The sequence below is a fragment of the Bos mutus genome, chromosome 13 (assembly GCF_027580195.1).
Source record: "Bos mutus isolate GX-2022 chromosome 13, NWIPB_WYAK_1.1, whole genome shotgun sequence".
Lineage (NCBI taxonomy): Eukaryota > Metazoa > Chordata > Mammalia > Artiodactyla > Bovidae > Bos > Bos mutus.
Window position 1 is genome coordinate 70,817,793 of NC_091629.1, and position 21,452 is coordinate 70,839,244.

General features: G+C 45.4%; 1 protein-coding gene across 1 annotated transcript in view; it reads left to right on the top strand.

The window, feature by feature from the left end:
* Positions 1-2,036, top strand: part of ARHGAP21 (Rho GTPase activating protein 21) — a 136,405-nt gene extending 134,369 nt beyond the window's left edge. Inside the window, 1 exon segment of the mRNA XM_070381951.1 lies at positions 1-2,036. Within this exon segment, the coding sequence (XP_070238052.1) occupies positions 1-1,217 (1,217 nt within the window). The 3' untranslated portion in view covers positions 1,218-2,036.
* Positions 2,037-21,452: the final 19,416 nt, after the last annotated feature.

Below are 21,452 nucleotides of genomic sequence, written 5' to 3' on the forward strand. Positions count from 1 at the left end.
CGGCTCCCCCGGCAAGCTTTCCCACCAAGAAACCCCCCAGCCCCGAGCCCAAGCACAGCGAGCTCCTGGTCAGTGTCGGCAGCATCACCTCCGACCACGCCGGCACACCGTCTGCTCCCTACCTGGCCGGCCTCGACTCCAGCCGGCTGAGCCCCGAGGTGCAGTCCATGGCCGAGAGCCGGGGATTTGAAGCTGATGACGAGAGGAGCGAGCTGGTCAGCGAGGGCCGGCCAGTGGAGACAGACAGCGAGAGCGACTTTCCGGTCTTCCCCGCCGCCCCGGCCTCGGACAGGCTCTTCCGAGGAAAACTCCAAGAGGCCGCGAGGACCAGCCGGAGAAACTCAGAAGGCAGTGAGGTCAGCTGCACGGAAGGAAGTTTAACACCAAGTTTAGAAAGCCGGAGACAGCTCTTCAGCTCCCATAAACTGATCGAGTGTGACACTCTGTCCAGGAAGAAATCCGCCAGGTTCAAGTCAGACAGTGGGAGTCTAGGAGATGCCAAGAATGAGAAAGAAGCCCCTTCCATCACCAAAGTGTTCGACGTTATGAAAAAAGGAAAATCCACCGGAAATTTACTGACACCACCAGCCAGAAGCGAATCGGACAAACAGGAACCCACTTGGAAAACAAAAATAGCCGATCGGTTAAAACTGAGGCCCAAAGCCCCGGCCGATGACATGTTTGGAGTAGGAAGTCAAAAAACCATCACCGATCCTGCCAAAAGGAAAAACATCAAACGCAGACACACGCTGGGTGGGCACAGGGATGCTACTGAAATGAGTGTTCTGAATTTCTGGAAAGCCCAGGAGCAGAGCGGGGACAGAGAATCCGAACTTTCAGCTGTGAATCGATTGAAGCCCAAATGCTCCGCCCAGGACCTGTCCATCTCAGACTGGCTGGCCAGGGAGCGGCTACGCACCAGTACGACTGACCTGAGCAGAGGGGACACGGGGGACCCCCAGCCTGAGAGTCTTGGCACCTTAGAAATACCAACCAGGGACCCGCCCCTGTCTTTCCAGTCCGATGCAGACAGTTCTTCCAGCACCTTGGCTTCAACTAACAGGGCCCCTCTTTCCACACCATCACAGTCACCTGACCAAATAAATGGAGAAAGCTTCCAGAACACTAGCCAAAACTCCAGTTCTGCAGCCAGGGTCCAACCTCATCAACTGTCTGAAACCCCAGATCACAAAGCACAGTTCCATCCCTGTCTTTAAACTGGGGGTCCTTTCTGGAGCGAATAAAAGCTACTGTTACACTTTCCAGTAACTCTGTAAATATTTTCTTGTACCAGAATTGTTATTATGCAGCCTTCATTTGGGCTGGTTTCATCATTTTGCACTGTGAAATAGCTTTACGATTGCATTACTACAGCCAGAAGAACATATATATATATATAAATATATAAATAAATATATATTTAAAATATATTGGATAGTTGTATACAAAGGAGCAAGGTATTTGTTGCAACTCACTGCATAGTGTGTACACCCAAGATAACAGAAGAAAATCTCTGGCGTTAGTATGCGGCAGACATGTTCTTTTGGTTTCATCACTAACAAAAGTGCCTCATCATAAAAATACATTTGGTTTTTAGGGTGCCATATTGTTAAAATTAGATAACGTACATTGAGCAAAAAAAAAAAAAAAAATGTGTTTTATTGGTAACAAATTTCATCACATTTACCAGTTTTAACACAGGTGGATACAGAACTTCCATTCTCTAGTCATTCCAGGTGGATCTCTGAGTTTTCTATTCCAACTTTTAATACAGTTTTTGAGTTTTGTGTGACTTGAATTTTTAATCTTTCTGTAAAATACATAACTTAAATGAACATATTATATGTGTATCTTTTCTTCAGATACCAGATTTGATATAAATGTTGTAACATAGGTGTGTAGATAGTGACCTGGATGGAACTGGCTTCTTTATGGAGAAGAATATAATTCTGCATGAGGACTTAATGGATCCAAACCTGTGTCATGCCTGTGTGCATACCCAATTAAACACTGGAAATAAAAATTGTTTTGGTGAACTTTGTATGGCTTGAAACTTATTAGTTACTAATATATAGTTAAATGCTATTCATTTATCACTGCCATTCTAATTTTTATTTTAGTTTTTTAGATTTATTTGAAAAATATTTATTTATCAGGTCTTAGCTGTATCACGTGGATCTTTCACTGTGGCACTCGGACTCTCTGGTTGTGCCACATGGACTCAGTAGCTGCAGTGTGTAAGCTTAGTTGCTTCTCAAGATGTGGGAACTTAATTTCCCAACCAGGGATTGAACCCGTGTCCTGCGCATTGCGAGGAGAATTGTTCACCACTGGGCCACCAGAGAAATCCCAGTTCTGCCTTTTAAAAATTACCCGGTCTTAACATTGCCCCCTCCTCTTTTTGGCTGTATCTGGCAGAGATCTCTTATAATCGTTTCTATTGGCCTAACTTTACTTGTGTACACAGGTAATATTTAACTTTTCTGGCTGAAGTCATGTATGCTGTTTACCTTTTCATAGAGATAATGAGTAAAGAGAACATGCATTTAGAAGTCAAACCAACTCTATACTTCTAGATACATAAACTTGGACACATTATTTAACTTCTCTGAATTTATTCCCTTGTACAAACAATGATGATAACAGTATCTACTATAAGGGTTATTAGATTTAAGTGAGATAGTGTTCCAAAATATTGCTTGCCACACAGTACTTGAAAAATGTTTATCAAAGATATTCTTAGAAATAGTGGGTAAAGATTATTAAATTTTACAAAAATCTGTCCAGTTTTAAATTTCACTTGTGTCTCATTTCTAAAAGTTCTGTTTAATTGTCTCAATTTAGCTTAATCAGTTATGAGATCCATTTTATCACATTTTAAGTCTTTTATGTCTATGAAATATTTAATCCATTGATGTTAGCATGAATTCTGGAATCAGACTGCCTGCTTCAAATCAAGGATCTGCCATTTACAAATTGGATGAGTTTGAACAGCTACCTGACTTCTCTGTGCCTTTCCTTACATGTGGAATGAAGGAAAGAACAATCCTTGTCTCATTGTTACATGTGGTTGCTGTTACTATTATATTTTAGGTCTGTTGCTTGCCATAGCTTCAGTTTTATCAGGTCTGATTCTTTCATCTTTAATGTCTTTCTTTTCTAAAATTTATTTTTTTGGCCATGCTGTGTGGCATGTGGGATTCTAGTTCCCTGGCCATTGGGAGTTCAGAGTCCCAACTAATAAACTGCCAGGGAAGTCCATAACCTCTTAATTCTTTAATCTGATATTTCTGTTGACCCTAGTTTATGGTGATTCTGTCTGAATGTTTGGAGTGTCTATTCATGGAAGTCAGAATAAGAGACTTATAATTTTATCATTGTCATTTTTGTGCCAAAAAAGTAAATCTTTGTCACGGTGCACCATAATTCAGTGTACCCAAATAATCATTTTCCCTTTTTCTATTTTTGAGAATACCAAAAGGCTCCTTTTTGAAGAGAAAGTGGGAGGAAGAAAGGCATTTGAGATGCCAGTTAGAGCTTTGTAAGTCAACTTAAGATTCCTAGTATCTTATAGTCACACAAGAGCCTCTGGGGAGTTTTTTTTATAGAAGTCCTTTAGTTCAGAGAATAACATCTTTAGTTTCCTAGAAAATTCAACACAAAAGCTGAAATATGACTTTGTATTATATTTCTAGGATAGATACCATTATAAATATTAGGAAACAGTAAACTTCCCATTCCTCTAGTCCATTCCAATGGACATCAGGCAAACAAAACTCTTAAATCATAAAATTATAGCTTCAGTATTCAAACTTCATGGGGTTCCTCATCTTGCTGAGAAGGGTCCGTGGACTGAAGGACCTTGGGTCCACCTCACCCCACAAGTCTCCCCACACGCTGTCTGCTTGTCACCTCCCTCCTTTCTCCTCCCCTTATCCCTGGAATATTGGCCACCTCCCCTCAGGCACCACTTCCAGCCCAGGTACCCACTAGGTACCTAGAAAGATGTGAGGAAAGTTCCTGGGAGAGAGGTAAGCAGATAAGGTCACTTAAAGCAGCGCTGTTATCTTTTCTAATTCCAGGGAAGACAGCGTGGCAGAAAACCCCGTTTGTTCGTGCTTGGTGCTCTAGGGGCTGGCCCTGTGAGGGGAGGGCAGTCTGAGCCCCCGGGACGCCCGGGGCTGACGTCCCCTTTGGACACGTGTGTGCGTCTTCAGCAGAAGTGCATGTGCTCTGAACTTGGGAGTTTGCGTACCACCAGGGCGATCAAAAGTAGGTGGCATTCTCCTTGGAAACAGCTAAGGCAGGGCAATTGTGCCCTGACTGAGAAGGGGGCTGGTTAGAGCCCAGAGTGGTAGCTGGACAGTGTGGCTGCCCCCACCATACTGGTTCCTTGAGAAAAGTGGGGGAAGGGTCAACGCCTTGGCCGGGAGGGCATTCCTTCCTTTGGCTTTGGTGTGACTCAGTAATTAGTAATTGAGCTAACCTTTCAAGTCTTTGGTCTCCAGTTTTTTTTTTTAAGTTTTGGATTTTTTGGTTTCGGTTTTAATATTGCCAGCTTTTCTCAGTGCCGCCATTTTCCCAAAAGCCTCTGTTGTTGCTATGGTAACAGTTCACGTTACCATAGTGCGTGGGGGCACGTGCTGGCTGCCTAAGCACCCACTAACGCTGACGCAATCTGAGAGTTCCTGCTTGTCAATGTTATCCCGGGGCAAGCCCGAGGTTTACCTTTTCAGAAGGTGGATATGGAAGGAAGGGGCAAGAGAAATGAGACACTCCTCCTCCCCTTTTGCCTGCATGGAAAAGCGCTGCCTTTGTGGCCTAGCGTGCCGAGGCCTTGCTTATTTTGGCTCCAACCGACTTTTAAGACATCGCTGCTGCTCCTTGTCTCAGGCACCACCAGCCCGGGCCACGAAGCAGGTGTCCAGGCCCGGCTTCACTAAGTGGGTTCTGCCTCTCCAGCTCCTTAGAGCCGCCCCCTGTTCCTCAGCCCTTTCCTCCTCGCAGAGCTTTAGAACCAGATGATTCTCCTTAACAGCAAATTCCCAGCCTCGCCGTGGTCAGCAAGCTTTCCACGCCCGGCAGTTAACGGCTGGGCGCCCTCAGCTTAGGGCCCACAGGCAGGTGCGCCCGGTGGAGCATTCCAGAGCTGCATGGGGCGGGTCCTGCAGCCTGGGACGCCCCGGCCTCCTCCCTCCCTCCCTCCCAAACCCTACTTGTGACGGCCGACAGAAGTAGCATAAGGGTCAAATTTTGAAAAGGTGAAATTGTGGGGCAAAAAAATAAAGAGCTGGGGGTGTGAAGGCCAGAGGAAGCAGGCCCAGGGAACCGGAGACTCTTTTCCTTCTTCCTCGCTGGGGGCCCCAGTGTCATAGTCAACTCCTAAGTCTGAAGGGCTTGCCCCCCAGACGAGCGGCTTTTGGCTGGAAAATGGAATGCAACCCACTCCCTCCCTGGCGTCTTTCAAGGGCCGAGAACTGGATGGATACAAGCCAGACGCCATCTTCGAGCTTCCGCCGCGAGGAGACAGGAAGGTCTCAGAGGTGAGTGTTGACAAGCCGCATCGTTCTTGGTTGTGAGGGGACTGTCTCGTGCATTGTTGGATGTTCGGCAGCACCCTGGAGCCCACCCACTGGACATCAGTAGCACCCTTAGGGCCCCAGTTGCGAGTCCTCAAAATTGTCTCCACATATTCCCAGCTGTCTCCTGGGGGCAAATCCCCTCTAGTTGGAAACCTGGGAGGCAGTTGTTGGTCCCCAGGAGATGGAGGACCCTCTCTGCCAGCGATGGTGGGAGGGATGGAGTGGGTGGAGTTGGGGGGAGTTGGGGGAGTCTACAACCTAGTGAACTGGAGTCAGCGCATGCGCTGTGAGAACACCCCAAGCCGAGTGAGTCGACTTCCAGGAGTGTGGACCCGAGAGTTTTGGATGCGCAGGTACTGGCAGAGGTGCTTCAAAAACACACCAGGGCCGAATGTCTCTTTTTTTGGTAGTATGTGACTTCTTGTTGTGGAGGGAAATTCCACACACCTCCCCCGCTATCCTGCTAGGGCTTGGGGATACAACTAGGGTTTCCCACAAGCTGAGAGTTACTAAAACACAAAGGTAATGTCTTGGCATTCCTTGCATTGAGGCACACGAGTCTGCCGAGCCTGTTGGAGATGTTGGTAGGAGCTGCATAGCGGAGCCCCGTGGGTCCCAGTAAAGGGTTTGGATTTTATTTAAGGCGCCTGGAATGATCTGTTGACTCTTAACAGGTGGAAATGCAACAGGGATACATATAAATTCGTACTTGAGTGCAGAGTTATCGGTTGCACAGTGTAGAAAGGGGCTTGGGTGGCTGGCATTTGTTTACTTGGAAAAGCCTCGCTGGCTTTTGCTGACACCAGGGAGTGAACTGTGGGGGCCCTGCTGCTCAGAGTCAACTAGAGTCATGGGGGCTCAAATAGGAACTGGATCATGAGACTAAGAGTGGAACCCTCTCACTAGGCTCTGTCTTTCGTTCAGATTTCGGTTCCGGGTTGAACCATTGCTTTGGTAAGCTTACCTGAGTCAGGCCCTGGGTTTCCCTGGCTTCTTTCCTTACCCACATGTCAGTAGCTTCCTGTTCCTCCATCCATATCATGGGCAGCGCAACTTCCTGCAGAAATCCCGCAGGTAAAAATGAAAGGGCAGTAAGTTCATGGTGAGCAGAGGCAGGAGAGAGGGCTGCCTTGTGTGGATTCACACTCCTGCCTGTGGGATTTGAGTTCAGAGGGTATCCCACCACAGTTCCTGTCTTAGCTCCTCTGGCCAACAAGCACAACAGGGGGCGTGGCTTGTACAGCAAGCATGTCGTCAGCTGGAGAGGCCAGAAGTTCAAGATCAGGGTGCCAGCTTGCTTGGGTTCTGGTGAAGGCTCTCCTCCTGCCTTGCAGATGACCATCTTCTCAGGCATCTTCTCTTAGAAGGGCATTAATCCTAACAGGAGGGCCTCACCCTCATTGCTTCATTTAACCTTCATTACCTGCCACAAGCCCCGCCTCCATATACCATCATGTTAGGGAAGCCCTAGCTTAGAAAGGACACCAGCATTCAGTCCATAACAGTTCTGGCCTCCCATACTTGGAATGCCACCATTTTATGCTTGACTCTGTGATTAAAAGTAGCCTTCTTCCTACAGCCCTAGAGCACTTAGAGGGAACGGAGGGAACCGTTACTTTTCTAGTGCTTTATTTATCAGCTCAGTTCAGTTGCTCAGTCGTGTCAGACTTGTTGCAACCCCAGGCTTCCCTGTCCATCACCAACCCCCAGAGCTTGCTGAAACTCATGTCCATCCAGTCAGTGATGTCATCCAACTATCTCATCCTCTGTCATACCCTTCTCCTGGCTTCAGTCTTTACCAGCATCAGGGTCTTTTCCAATGAGTCACTTCTTCACATCAGCTGTCCAGATATTGGAGCTTCAGCTTCAACATCAATCCTTCCAGTGAATATTCAGGACTGATTTCCTGTAGGATTGACTGGTTTGATCTCCTTGCTGTCCAAAGGACTCTCAACAGTCTTCTCCAACTCCACAGTTCAAAAGCATCAACTTTATTTGTCACTTTCCCCCAAATAGGAATGATGGGAGGTACTGAGTAGTTCTGAGAGGGAGGTCCTGAAATGAGGGCAGATGCCACCTGTCTCACACATTCATCCAGGGCCATCGGTGCATACCACCTCTTGGTTGTTCATTTGGATAACTGGTCAAAACTGAGAAGGAAGTTGAATTTAGTGAGGAGCGGGCTGGAGGAATCATAGGCTGGAATCAAGATTGCCAGGAGAAATATCAATAACCTCAGATATGCAGATGACATCACTCTTATGGCAGAAAGCGAAGAAGAACTAAAGAGCCTCTTATTGAAAGTGAAAGAGAGTGAAAAAGTTGGCTTAAAACTCAACGTTCAGAAAACTAAGATCATGGCATCTGGTCCCATCACTTCATGGCAAATAGATGGGGAAACAGTGGAAACAGTGTCAGACTTTATTTTTCTGGGCTCCAAAATCACTGCAGATGGTGACTGCAGCCATGAAATTAAAAGACACTTACTCCCTGGAAGGAAAGTTATGACCAACCTAGACAGCATATTAAAAAGCAGAGACATTGCCAACAAAGATCCGTCTAGTCAAAGCTATGGTTTTTCCAGCGGTCATGTATGGATGTGAGAGTTGGACTGTGAAGAAAGCTGAGCGCTGAAGAATTGATGCTTTTGAACTGTGGTGCTGGAGAAGACTCTTGAGAGTCCCTTGGACTGCAAGGAGATCCAACCCGTCCATCCTAAAGGAAATCAGTCCTGAATATTCATTGGAAGGACTGATGCTGAAGCTGAAACTCCAATACTTTGGCCACCTGATGCGAAGAGCTGACTCATTTGAAAAGACCCTGATGCTGGGAAAGATTGAGGGCAGGAGAAGGGGATGACAGAGGATGAGATGGTTGGATGGCATCACCAACTCAATGGACATGGGTGTGAGTGAACCCTGGAAGTTGGTGATGAACGGGGAGGCCTGGCATGCTGTGATTCATGGGGTCACAAAGAGTCGGACATGACTGAGCGACTTAGCTGGAATGAGGGCTTGCAATGGTATGTGTATTTTATGTTTATTTGGCTGGACTGAGTCTTAGTTTCAGCATGTGGGGTCTTTAGTTTTGGCATGAAAACTGTTAACTGCATCATCTGTAGTCTAGTTTCCTGACCAGGATTCCAGTGCAGGTCCTCTGCAGTGGGAGTGCAGAGTCTTCAGCCACTGGACTACCAGGGAAGTTCCTGAAATATCTTAGAGAAAGTTCCAGAAATGACCACCAGGTGGCAGCAAGCAAACAGTTGTTTGGTAAAATGCTGCTGAACTGGAGGGAGTCTTTTAAGTTTTGGATGACACAGATGTGAGCTTCTCAGCCATCTTCCATCAGATTCCACCAAAAAGCATCGTTCTTCATGGTTGGTAGCAGGTCCTGTTATGAATCCCTGTATGTATGGAGAGACTTCAGTCTCTGTACTTTTAAATTTTTACTGACTACTTCACACCACTTGGGGGTGTGTCAGCTCCCCCAAGGATTATGCAAGGGAGAGTGTTCATAGCAGGGCCCCTGATCCTGGCTTCTTAGAGAGAATATTCCAGGCAGAGAGAACAGCTTGTGGCTCAGGCTTGTCTAATGGGCAGGACAGACAGCAAGGCAGGTGGAATAGAGGGAGGGACATGGCAGATGGTTTGAGCTGAGATGAGGGGTGGGTAGCAGCCAGCTCCCATAGGGCAGGAATGGCTTGCTTTGTTGTGGGAGTGTGTCCTTGAGGAATTTTGGACAGATGGGGCAGAAGGAGGACATAACCTCTTTCTCTGGGGTCACTCAGTGAGAGGGCATTCTGTTCTTCTGGGACCCAGGTGTGGCAGACCTGGCCAGACCCACCCACTGTGTGCTTCTGTTCCGTGGAAACGAAGACTGTCTGACTGCAAGCGCCATACAGTGGCCTATTTATTCCTGAGAGTCTGCTTTCCTGACTCCATCTCCAGGGGACTGAACTCTTTCTTGGTTGTGAAATATTCCCACTTGGCTTGGTTTACCTGAACTGATGGCAGGGGTAAATAAAAAGCCCTTCTGAGGGTACTGGAGGTGTTCAGGTCCCTCGGCTTCAGAAAGAGCAGGGACCAGGTCTGGCTGGCTCTCTTCTGGCCCAGAGGAGACCAGAAGTGCGGAGGCGAGAGGCGCCGCGGCCCCAGTCTCTGGCAGTAGTGTGGTCCAGAGATCGCAAAATCAGAAAGGGGGGAAGACAAGAAAGGAAACTAAACGGCTCAAAGACAGACTCCATCTTCCTCACGGATCTAAGGGATCTTAGCCCTCTGATCTGCCTGGAATCATAGATCCAATCTCTCTTAAGAGGCAGCACTGAAAACCACTGTAAGTGCTGCGTCAAACAGAATGTGATTAACTGCTACGGAGAAGCACTTAACTAATGCATTACTGGGCTGGCCGACTTTTAAAAATATTTTTTATATTGGAGTATGGTTTATTTACAATGTTGTGTTAGTTTCAGGCATACAACAAGGTGAATCAGTTATACATGTATCCATTCTTTTCCTGTGTAGATTATAACAGAATATTGAATAGAGTTCCCTGTGCTACATCCTCCTCATGTGTATATATATATAGTAGTATGTATATGTTAATCCCAAACTCCTAATTTATCCCTCACCTCCGCAGCCTTTCCCCTTTGATAACCATAAATTTGTTTTCCTAGTCCGTAGGTCTGTTTCTGTTTTGTAATAAATTTATTTGTATCGTTTTTTAGGTTCCACATATAACTGATACATGGTATTTGTCTTTCTCTGTCTGACTTAGTATGATACTCTCTAGGCCCATCGATGTTACTGCTTTTGGATGGCTGAGTAACATTCCAGTGTGTGTGTGTACACACCTGAAAGCTTGTGTCTCTTTATCTTTTTAATTGAATTTTTATTGGACTCACGTTGATATACAGGGCTGTATGTGTTTTAGGTGTACATAGTCTCTTATTTATACATATACAAATATCTATTCATCTTTGGATTCTTTTCCCACATAAGTTATTACCGAGTGTCGAGTAGACTTCCCTTGCTATACCTAGGTCTTTGTTGGTTATCTATTTTATATGTAATAGAGTAGTTTCTGTTTTTCAATCCCAGCTTCTTATTTCCCACATCTCTGTTTTTTGGTAACCATGATTTTGTTTTCTACTTTTGTGTGTCTGTTTCTCCTTTATTAATTGGTTTATATTGTTACTAATTTTTAGATTCCACCTGTAAATGATATCATATGATATTTGTCTTTTATTTCCAACTTATTTCACTTAGTATGTTACAACTAGACCCATCTAGGTTGCTGCAGTTGGCATTATTGAGTTCTTTTTCATGCCTCAATGTGGACATAAATGATTTCTTTATCCATTCACCTGTCAATAGACACTTAGGTTGTCTCCATGTCTTGCCTATTGTGAATAGTACTGCTATGAAATAGAGGTGCCTAGATGTTTTTGAATTATTGTTTTGTCTGAATTTATGCCCAGGAGGGGGATTGCTGGTTCATATATGGTAGCTCTGTCTTTAGTCTGTATTGCTACTGCCCTGTGTGGGTTGGTAAAGGTGAAAATTGGTTCCTACTGCCCTTCATCATAGAGCAGAGACTTCTTATTTGTTCCATAGGGAATACTAGTAGGTAAAGTGTTTAAGTAAAGCCATAGATAGGGACTGAGGGACGTGTTACCGACCAGAGTTCTTGGCCTCCTTAATCAATAGAAATTAATTAGAAGCCAGACAAGAGGTTCAGGCCAGCTTTACTGGGGTCCCTGCTGCAGCAGGAGGGAGCAAGAACAAAGAGATTCCCTTGCTTGTTTGCTTCCTGAGGCAGGCAAGCTTGTGCCTTATGTGCGGGAAGGGAAGGGATAAGGCCAGGGGTCAGGCCAGAAGGGTGCCTTAGGTGGGTCGCCCATCCCTTAGGTGGTGTTTTGCTGGGGGCTCTTCAGAAGTGGCAGTTGGGTTCTTTGGTCTCTTGGACTCTCTTGTCGAGAATTTGTCCCAGCTGCACCAGCACGTGCTTTTTAGTTCCATACAGTTTCTCTGTATTTTACTTATTGAAGGGACGTGTGCCCAGATGCAAGCATTGCAGCACTGCGGCAAAGGGTCCCAGGCCTGTCTCATTCTTTCCTGAGAGACTCTGCACACGTATTCTTTAGGGGCTCAAGTTCTCTTCTGAAATTTCTTCCTGCTGGACAGGGGCCACAGACCCTAGCCTGCCCTAGAGGTGCAGAAGTCCCTCACTGACTGTTCCAGGAACCTGCAGGATCCTTTTGCCCCTGCCAAAATTATGAAGCCCCTCTGCCCGGGCATATAGTTCCTTAATGTTAACTTTTACCTGTCCTATCGCCTTGATCCACGTGTAACAGGAAGTATTAGTTACTGCACAAACTACCTTGTTCTGCTAGAAGGTACTCAAGTGGCAGACGGTTGTCAAGAACCACACCAACCAAGGAAACAAGAGAGGTCCCCAGTCTTGTTGAGACTTCCAATAGGAGCCCCCTCCCCCTACATCATTTTACTCATTTATCGATGGTGCCTGTCTTCTGAACAGGTATCTCAGATCTTCCACTGACACTCAGATGTATTGTGCTTCTCTTGTGACCTGTGGGGCTTCTGGAAGTGAAAGCTTTAGACTGGACAAATGTACCCAATTTGATATGCCTTGTAGTTTGACAGCAGTGGGGGGTGGTTAAAATTACTTTATAGGGGGCCCTTCCATTTTGGCAGTAGTTGATCTTCAGGAGACCCCTCTTCCCGGGTTTTAAGAAAAACTTGGTCCCTGGCGTTAATTTGTGAAGGAACTGCTCCTTTCTCTGTATTTTCAGTGGACACTGGCAGTGCCTTATGGACATAGCCCTGGATTGCCTTCTGAACTTGTCGTAGATTAATAATATACCAGGGCCTGGCTCACGACCTCATTTAGCAGAATGTCAGTAGTAAGAAAAGGCCGCCTATAGGCACTTCAAATGGGCTAAGCCTCATACCACTCCTGGGGGCTACACAGACCTGAAGAGTACAGTAGGAAGCAAGTTGGTCCAGGGTTCATGAGTTTCTTGGCAGAGCTTTGCTAAGGTTTTCCTTAAAGTGTGGTTGATTTTCTCCGCCTTCACTGAAGACTGGGGGTGCCATAAGGCATGTAGCTTGGAGTCTATCCCTAGGGCCATTGTGAGCCCCTGTGTGGGTTTGGCTGTAAAAGAGGGCCCGCTATCACTCTGCAAGGACTTCGGAAGTCCAAACGAGGACTTGTTTCTTTTAGAAGGGACTTACAGGAACTTCCCTGATAGTCCAGTGGTTAAGACTGGGCCTTCCAATGCAGGGGGTACAAGTTCAATCCCTGGTTGAGGAACTAAGATCCCACTGCCTCACAGACAACCAAAACATGAAGCAGAAGCAATATTGTAGTAAATTTAATAAAGACTTTAAAAAAAAAAAAAGGAGTCCACATGAAAAAAAAAGACGGGCTTACAGACTTCCATAGCCTCTTCAGATCAGGTGGGAAAGGTTTCAGCCCATCCTGTGGAAGTATCAACAATCACCAGAAAATATTTACATCCTGATCGTGGGAGCATTTGGGTGAAATCTAACTGCCAGTCTTCCCCTGGATATGTCCCTCTGCGTTGTATTGACCTGAGTAATGAAGGGGGCATTGGATGGGTCTGTGGTTATTATGGGTGCATAATAACCAATAATGGGCAAGCGTTACTTGTTTTACTGGTCTTCTGAGCCCCTCCCCTGAAGAAGCCTTTTGTGTCGAGTCCCATGGTGCCTCCCTCCCGTGGTGGGTGGCATCACGTAAGCTCTTGGTGAGTTTCCATTGTTGGGCCTCGGGGATTAGAACCTCCTCCTTTTTATCCCAGCCTATGCTTCCTTTCTCAGAGCCTCGTTTCTCAGCATGCTTGTGTTCCTGTGAGGAGTACTGGGCCAGGCTGGGGAGTGCAGGGGGGCCCATCACTAGAGCCATAACTTGAACAGTCAAGGGGACTGTTCTGCAGTTTGATCAGCTTTGCCATGCCCTTGGCTCACAAAGGATCCATCCCTCTGATGACACCCACAGTGAACTAGTGCTGCCCAGGTCGGGAGCTGCACTGCTTCTAAAAGAGCCAGAACCAAGTCTTTATGTTCTGTGGAGGAGTTTCTAGTGGTTATTAGGTTGGTGCAAAAGTAATTACGGTTTCAGACCCTGAATTTTATATCATTATATAACTAGGCTCAAACACATCCTTATCAATCGAAATAGGAACCACTGCAGTCGACACATTTTTGCCAATGAGAAATAAGTTTGTTTATTCCTGTAGCATAAAAATCCATGCTTTGGGATTTGACAAACTCTTGAAAAGCATTTTCTGCGTCCTGCTGGTTGTAGAAGTATTTTCCCTGCAAAAAGTTGTCGAGATGCTTGAAGAAGTGGTAATCAGTTGGCAAGAGGTCAGGTGAATATGGCAGATGAATTGTAGCCCAGTTCGTTCAACTTTTGAAGCACTGGTTACGCCGTGTGGCTGGGCGTTGTCACGAAGAGTTGGGCCCTTTCTGTGAACCAGTGCCGGCTGCAGGTGCTGCTTCTCACTGCAGTGGCTTCTCTCGTCGTGGAGCGTGGGCTCTAGAGTGCGGGCTCAGCAGCTGTGGCATATGGGCGTGGATGCCCCACGTGAAATCTTCCCACACCAGGGATCAAACCTGTGTTCCCTGCTTTGGCAGGTGGATTCTTTTTTTTAACCCTTTAAAAAAATTTTTAATTGAAATAGAGTCGATTCACAATGTCGTGTTAGTTTCAGGTATACAGCTAAGTGATTCAGTTATGTGTATTTAAATATAATCTCTTTTTAGATTCTTTTCCATTATAGGTTATTTACAAGATAATTCACACTTTTGAAGTATGCAGTTCAGTGTTCCTCATTTTACCCTCTTCTTAGACCCTGGCAATTGCTAATCCAATTTATGTCTCTGTGGATTTATCTATGCTGACATTTATTTTCATTTCATATAAATTGAATCATAGAATATATAGCTTTTTGCATTTGACTTCTTTCATTTAGCACAAAGTTTTAAAGATTCATGTATGTTTTAGTATATATCAGTTCTTAGTTTCTTTCTGTTGCCCTGGTATACTGCATTTTATTTGTTCATTTGTCAACTAGTGGACATTGGGTTGTTCCCACTATTAGGCTATTATGTTGCTATGAATGTTCCTGTGCAAGTTTTGTGGGGATATATATTTTCAGTTCTCTTGGATGATATGTCGAGTAGAATTACTGAATCATATGGTAACTATAGGCTTAACTTTTTAAGGAACTGCCAACCTGTTTTCCAAGGTGTCTACACATCATTTTATATTATCTCCAGTAGTGTATGAGGGTTCAATTTCCCCACATCTTTGCCAAATATGTTACTGTCTTTTTGAGTATAGCCTTCCTAATATATCGAAAGTGTACCTCATTGTGATTTTGAGTTAAATGTATTTTGATTCGAAAGCATTTTTGAGAATTTTAATGTATCCTTTATGACTAATAGTCATAGCTGTCATTTATTGAATATCTTTCTAAACAATATCTTGTGGGTATAATTGCAGCTAGTCCTTCGGAATCTAGTGATCCACATTCATGGTTCAACCAACTCTGGCTCAAAAGTATTTGGAAAAAAAAATTCCAGAAAGTTTCAAAAAGCAAAGCTGAATATGCCATGCTGTCAACTATTTCCATAGTATTCACATTGTACGAGGTATTATAAGTAACATAGAGCTGATTTAAGTACACAGGTGGATGCATAACTTATATGCAAATACTGTAGCGTTTTATGTACAGTACTTGAACATCTGCATAGTTTGGTATGGGAGGACTGGTGTCCTGGAATTGACCCCCTGTAGAGACCAAGGGACCACTCTATTCCTTTTCTATGAAGAGATCAGAGTAAAGAAAGTCAACTGCTGTTATGGTTTTCACTGAAGTAGAGTCAGCTTTTGCAGTCAGGGCTGTCTAACACCCATGTCTTTATTGTGCAAATCCCTTATATGTTACAGAGACAACACTCGAATCTGGTAGTTCTCAAACTCCAGCATTTGAATTTCTACCTTGAGACTCACAGCCCAGAGAATCTTCATTTCAGTGGAGAGACTTTAGGTCTTGCAGAACATCCTGGTCCTAAATTCTGGAGAAGGATCAGAAGGAGCCTCACTTGAGCGATTTGTCTTTTTTACTTGCCCAGCCTAATCAGCTCCATTCTGGTAGAGTATTCAGCTAGGTGATGTAGCCTTGACTTCACACATTTATGTTCTTGTACTGATGTAGGTAATTTCCCAGCAAGTGGATTCTTAACCACTGGACCACCAGGGAAGTCCCGCCAAGCTGCTGAACAGGGAGGGTCGGGGTGTTGCAAAGGGACTGGCAGGGCCTAGGGAGTCCATGTTTTAGGAATTTGCTGAGCAGCAGTTGGAGTCCCCTCAGGGCTTCAGGCTTTAAGGGGTATTATCTCTTCCTGGGGCATGTTATTTATTAACCTTATTTTTATTGGGGGAACACATTTTGCCCTTCCTGGCACTGAGGTATCCCAAACTGCAGGAGCTACTTATTCTCTAATTTCTTGGGGGATGTCTTGGGGAATATTTGATGCCAACATGTGGGTCATCTGGGGCTCCTTATAGATGCATTCTGTTTGGATTCTTTCCCTTCTTGGACTTTACCCTGTCCTAAGAATATACTCAGAGAAAGCAGTGGCACCCACTCCAGTACTCTTGCCTGGAAAATCCCATGGACGAAGAAGCCTGGTAGGCTGCAGTCCATGGGGTCGAGAAGAGTCGGACACGACTGAGAGACTTCACTTTCACTTTTCACTTTCATGCATTGGAGAAGGAAATGGCAACCCACTCCAGTGTTCTTGCCTGGAGAATCACAGGGACTGCGGAGCCTGGTGGGCGGCCGTCTATGGGGTCGCATAGAGTCGGACATGACTGAAGCGACTTAGCAGCAGCAGCAGCAAGAATATACTGGCTCCTAACTTATTTAGCAAATCTCCCAAGGAGGGGGACAGGGCATTCTGTCATGTACAGAAAGAAGTGAGTAATAATAATGGACCTGACTCTGCAGTCAAGGGGAGACATAAATCACTTACCTTTAGCCATCCATCAATTCCAGGCCAGTGCAGTCACGATCGGAGAGGGGCCTGGTTGGCCATGACAGAACAGAGCAGACAGCTCCTATAAGGCATTCAGTTCTCCTACCCACCACATCGAGGGTGACCTGAGGCTCTGCTGGAGTGATGAGGATGGATCTAGTGGGATGTGGAGCTGGGCCCTGTCAGACAATATGTGGGCAGGAACCTCTCGTCTGAGACATTCGCAAGGGGTTGCCCCTCCGGCATCCCACAGGAGGGTGCTCAGGATATTCCCCCTTCCAGTGCCCACCTTTCCAACAGAAGGCACGCTGCTTCAGACCAGGCAGCTTCTTGGTGGTCTGTCCAGCCTTCTCAGCCCTCCAGACTCCCCTAGAGGTGGTGGGTGAATCAGAGCAGCTAATAGCTGCCTTTTCTTTATTGGATAGCTGTTAAGTCTCGGTTGTTAGAGACCTTGAAGGCCTCATCTGCAAGATTGACAGTGGGGTTTGGGGCCCAGCCCCTAACTTGTGTAATTCTCTCTGGGTGTCAGGAATGGCCTGGATGATAAAACATATAGCCAGCAGTGTCCTTCCTTCTGTGGACTCAGGGTCTGTCTGGGTGTCTTCCCTGAATCCACTGTCGCCCAGCTCAGGAAGACTGCCAGGTTTTCATCTTTTTCCTGTGTAATCTCTTGCACCTTATCATAACTTACAGGCTTCACCATACACCTTTTTGTTGCTTCTGATAAATGAATACTGCCTCATCTTCTGGCTGACACGATCTTCACAGTCTCAGTGCGGGTCATGTTCTGGGAGTGATCCCCACCAACCTGATGAGTTTGGTGGTGTGGGTTGGTAGCCGATAGGCCATGTGCATGTTCCTGGCCTTTCTTAGTGTACGCACCTTTTAATCTGGGGTGCAAGAGGGGGCCAGATAACCACGATGCTCTGCCAGGTGAGAGAGAGTGCCAACCTTAGCCTGATAAATTCATCCCTAAACTTGTTAAGGTTCTCTGAGAACCTGGCAAACCTCTCCTTACAGATTAACCCAGTTAGTTTAGGATCTCTCTTTGGGATTTTCTAGGGGCCCATTGAACAAGCACCCCGAAGTTAACTGAAAGTCAAAGAGAATTTCATTTAGAATTTCATATTTGGGAAGTCTGTCAAATATTTTAAAAAGTTTTAAAACACCTGGTCAGATAGTATCATAGGTTTCTGTGAACAATACTCCTTGAGCTAAAGTGGGGGGTGGAAATCAAAGGTAAATACAGATCACTTTAAGGCACAGGAACTGACATGATCTGTTATCACAAGTAGCATTCCAGGACAACTTTGTTCTCTTACGAGAGGAACCAAATCCAGTTTCGCACCAGCCTACTCTTAAAATCCATTTGCCTTATTAAATTTAATCCAACCTTAGAAAATCCTGACCACTTACAAAATTCTTAATGTTTCTCTTCTTCAAACCTTCTGCAACTTTCTGTCGCTATACGTTGTCCCTTATTCTTTCCTCATTCGGAAATACCCAGCTCTAGGACAAAATCACATTTTTTCCTTTCAACAAAATATATTTCCATTCCTCATACATTCTTTTCTGAAAACTCATCCTACTTCCCTTCAGCAACCACAAATCGTTCTTTACATTAGCATCCATAAGTTGGTAGAGAACTTGGCAAGGTGGCACCAAACATCTTTAGTTTTTCTCTTACAAGACAAGAGTAGGTAAATTTAGACCTGTTTAGCAATTAATGTTCCAGTATTTTATCTTCTTTGAAATGGCCTGAATATTCAGTTACTTCCTATCATTTAACTTGATTTAGTTTCAAATTTGCCAAAATTTAGAGAGACTGCTGTAGATGGACATTTCCAAAACATAATTATTCCTATAGAATTTTCCAAGAAGTTCTTATTTCAGTTACATTTACTTCAGTGTATTAGTTGCTCAGTCTTATCCAACTCTTTGTGACTCCATGGACTGTGGCCTGCCAGGCTCCTCTGTCCATGGAATATTCCTGGCAAGAATATGGAATGGGTAGCCATTCCCTTCTGGGGATCTTCCCAACTCAGGGATCAAACTCACATCTCCTGCATTGCAGGTGGATTCTTTACCTTCTGAGCCACCAAGGAAATGTTAAATTTAAATTAAATTTTACTTAAATTTAATATCAGATTTTTTTTTCCTGTTGATGGATATTTTAACAGAAAGAATATGCTTACTGACTTTCAGTAACCCTAGGTACAGTGAAAGTATTATACTTATTACTGTAAGGACAGGTCTATATAAAACCCACAAGCTTAAGCTAGACAAGTTAATTTGTATGGAACCAGAGATCTTACAGTTTTCCCACTTGAATCTAAAATGGCCCTCTTTTTTCCCTCAGTTTTGGGGACTACAGACGAACCAGGTAGTTGGTTCTGAAGAGCCCAGGCACAACAGTGACGCTGCAAAGGCAGAGGAGAGAAAAGTACAAGCTCCTGTGTTTTCTTTTTGTTCTTTAAAATCTCGCTAGGTAACCCAAGGCTGGAGTCTCAGGCAGTGTGGGCTGTGTTTGTGTTTCAAGGCTTAAGTGCTCCAGGGGCAGCTGGACAGACAAAACTACAACACCGAGAATCCAATCACAAAACAAAGGCCCAAGCTAGAAGTTTTCAGGATAAAGGGGACAGCAGTGTAGGGGTGAGGACCAAGGGAGAGTAAAGGAGGAGGGACAAAAAAGACTGAGAAAGAGAAAAAGACAGAGGTTGCTAGCTCAACCCACCCCTGTGTGCACCCTTTCAAGCACCAACCTGCTAGTTTCCAGAAAGGATCAAGGAAGGGGGGAGCGCCCTGTCCAGTGCCCACTGAGGTGATCAAAACCAGAAACTGGCTAGTTGTATATCATCTGTGGGTCCTCAACCCCCCAGATGGGACCCTCGTCCACACATCCGCCAGTGTATAGAAATCTGCCGCTTCAACCTGTCCCCATAGGACTTCTCTTGGTGGCAGGATAATAAAGGTGATTCTCCCAAAGCTCTGGTCAGGGAGATCCCACTGGCCCAAAGTCTGCAAAACGAGTGGCAAGCTCTCCCTGTGCTGGTCATCCGTCAAGATAGGCCCTGACAGCCAGCGATCTCACAGGCTAAGAGGAGTGATGCTGGGGCTGCACCATGTCCAGTCTCAGAAGAAGAGGACGGAAGTAAGAGGACAGAGAGGAGAGGGCGGAGAAGTAGAGAGATTTTAGGGGAGTGAAGTGAAAGTTGCTATGTCATGTCTGACTCTGTGACCCCAGGTCAGAATTCTGGAGTGTGTAGCCTTTCCCTTCTCCAGGGGATCTTCCCAATCCCAGGATCGAACCCAGGTCTCCTGCATTGAAGGTGGATTCTTCACCAGCTGAGCCACAAGGGAAGCTTTTGGAGAGGGAGAGGGACAAAGGGGAGGGGGAAGTGTTTCTTGAATGAGGGTCCTGAGGCCCCAGGGGATGGGAAAGCAGACAGTGAAACAAAAGGTTCAGGCAGCCACTTGAGATCCACAGGGAGGCTGCTTTTGGTGGCCCTGGAGGTGCCCAGATCCTCTTCTTAGAAGGGGACAAGTGCCCACGTTGAGCACCACAAAATATGTTACCTATCAGGGTTGTTCAGCTCAGTCGTGTCCGACTCTTTGCAACCCCATGGACTGTAGCACGCCAGGCTTCCCTGTCCATCATCACTCCCGGAGCTTGCTCAGACACATGTCCATTGAGTCAGTGATGCCATCCAACCATCTCATCCTCTGTCATCCCCTTCTCCTCCTGCCTTCAATCTTTCCCAGCATCAGTGTCTTTTCCAGTGAGTCAGTTCTTCACAGTGGCCAAAGTATTGAAGCTTCAGCATCAGTCCTTCCAATGAGTATTCTGGACTGATTTCCTTTAGGATTGACTGGTTGGATCTCCTTACAGTCTAAGGGAATCTCAAGAGACTTCTCCAACCACAGTTTAGAAGCATCAGTTCTTCGGAGCTCAGCTTTCTTTATGGTCAAACTCTCACATCAGTACATGACTACTGGAAAAATCATGGCTTTGGCTAGACAGACCTTTGTTGGTAAAGTAATGTCTCTGCTTTTTACCATGCTGTCTAGGTTGGTCATAGCTTTTCTTCCAAGGAGCGAGCATCTTTTAATTTCATGGCTGCCCTCACCATCTGCAGTGATTTTGGAGCCCAAGAAAAAAAAGGCTGTCACTGTTTCCATTGTTTCCCCATCTGTTTGCCATGAAGTGATGGGACTGTATGCCATGATCTTTGTTTTTTGAATATTGAGTTTTAAACCAGCTTTTCACTCTCCTCTTTCACTTTCATCAAGAGGCTCTTTAGTTCTTCACTTTCTGCCATAAGGGTGGTATCATCTGTATATCTGAGGTTATTGATATTTCTCCCAGCAATCTTGATTCCAGCTTGTGCTTCATCCAGCCCAGCATTTTGCATGATGTACTCTGCAGATAAATTAAATAAGCAGGGTGACAATATACAGCCTTGACGTACTCCTTTCTCAATTTGGAACCAGTCTGTTGTTCAATGTCCAGTTCTAACTGTTGCTTCTTGAGCTGTATACAGATTTCTCAGGAGGCAGGTCAGGTGATCTGGTATCCCCATCTCTTTCAGAATTTTCCACAGTTTGTTGTGATCCACACAGTCAGAGACTTTAGTGTAGTCAATAAAGCAGAAATAGATGTTTTTCTGGAACTCTTTCAGTTTTTCGATGATCCAACAGATGTTGGCATTTTGATCTCTGGTTCCTCTGACTTTTCTAAATCCAGCTTGAACATCTGGAAGTTCTTGGTTGACGTACTGTT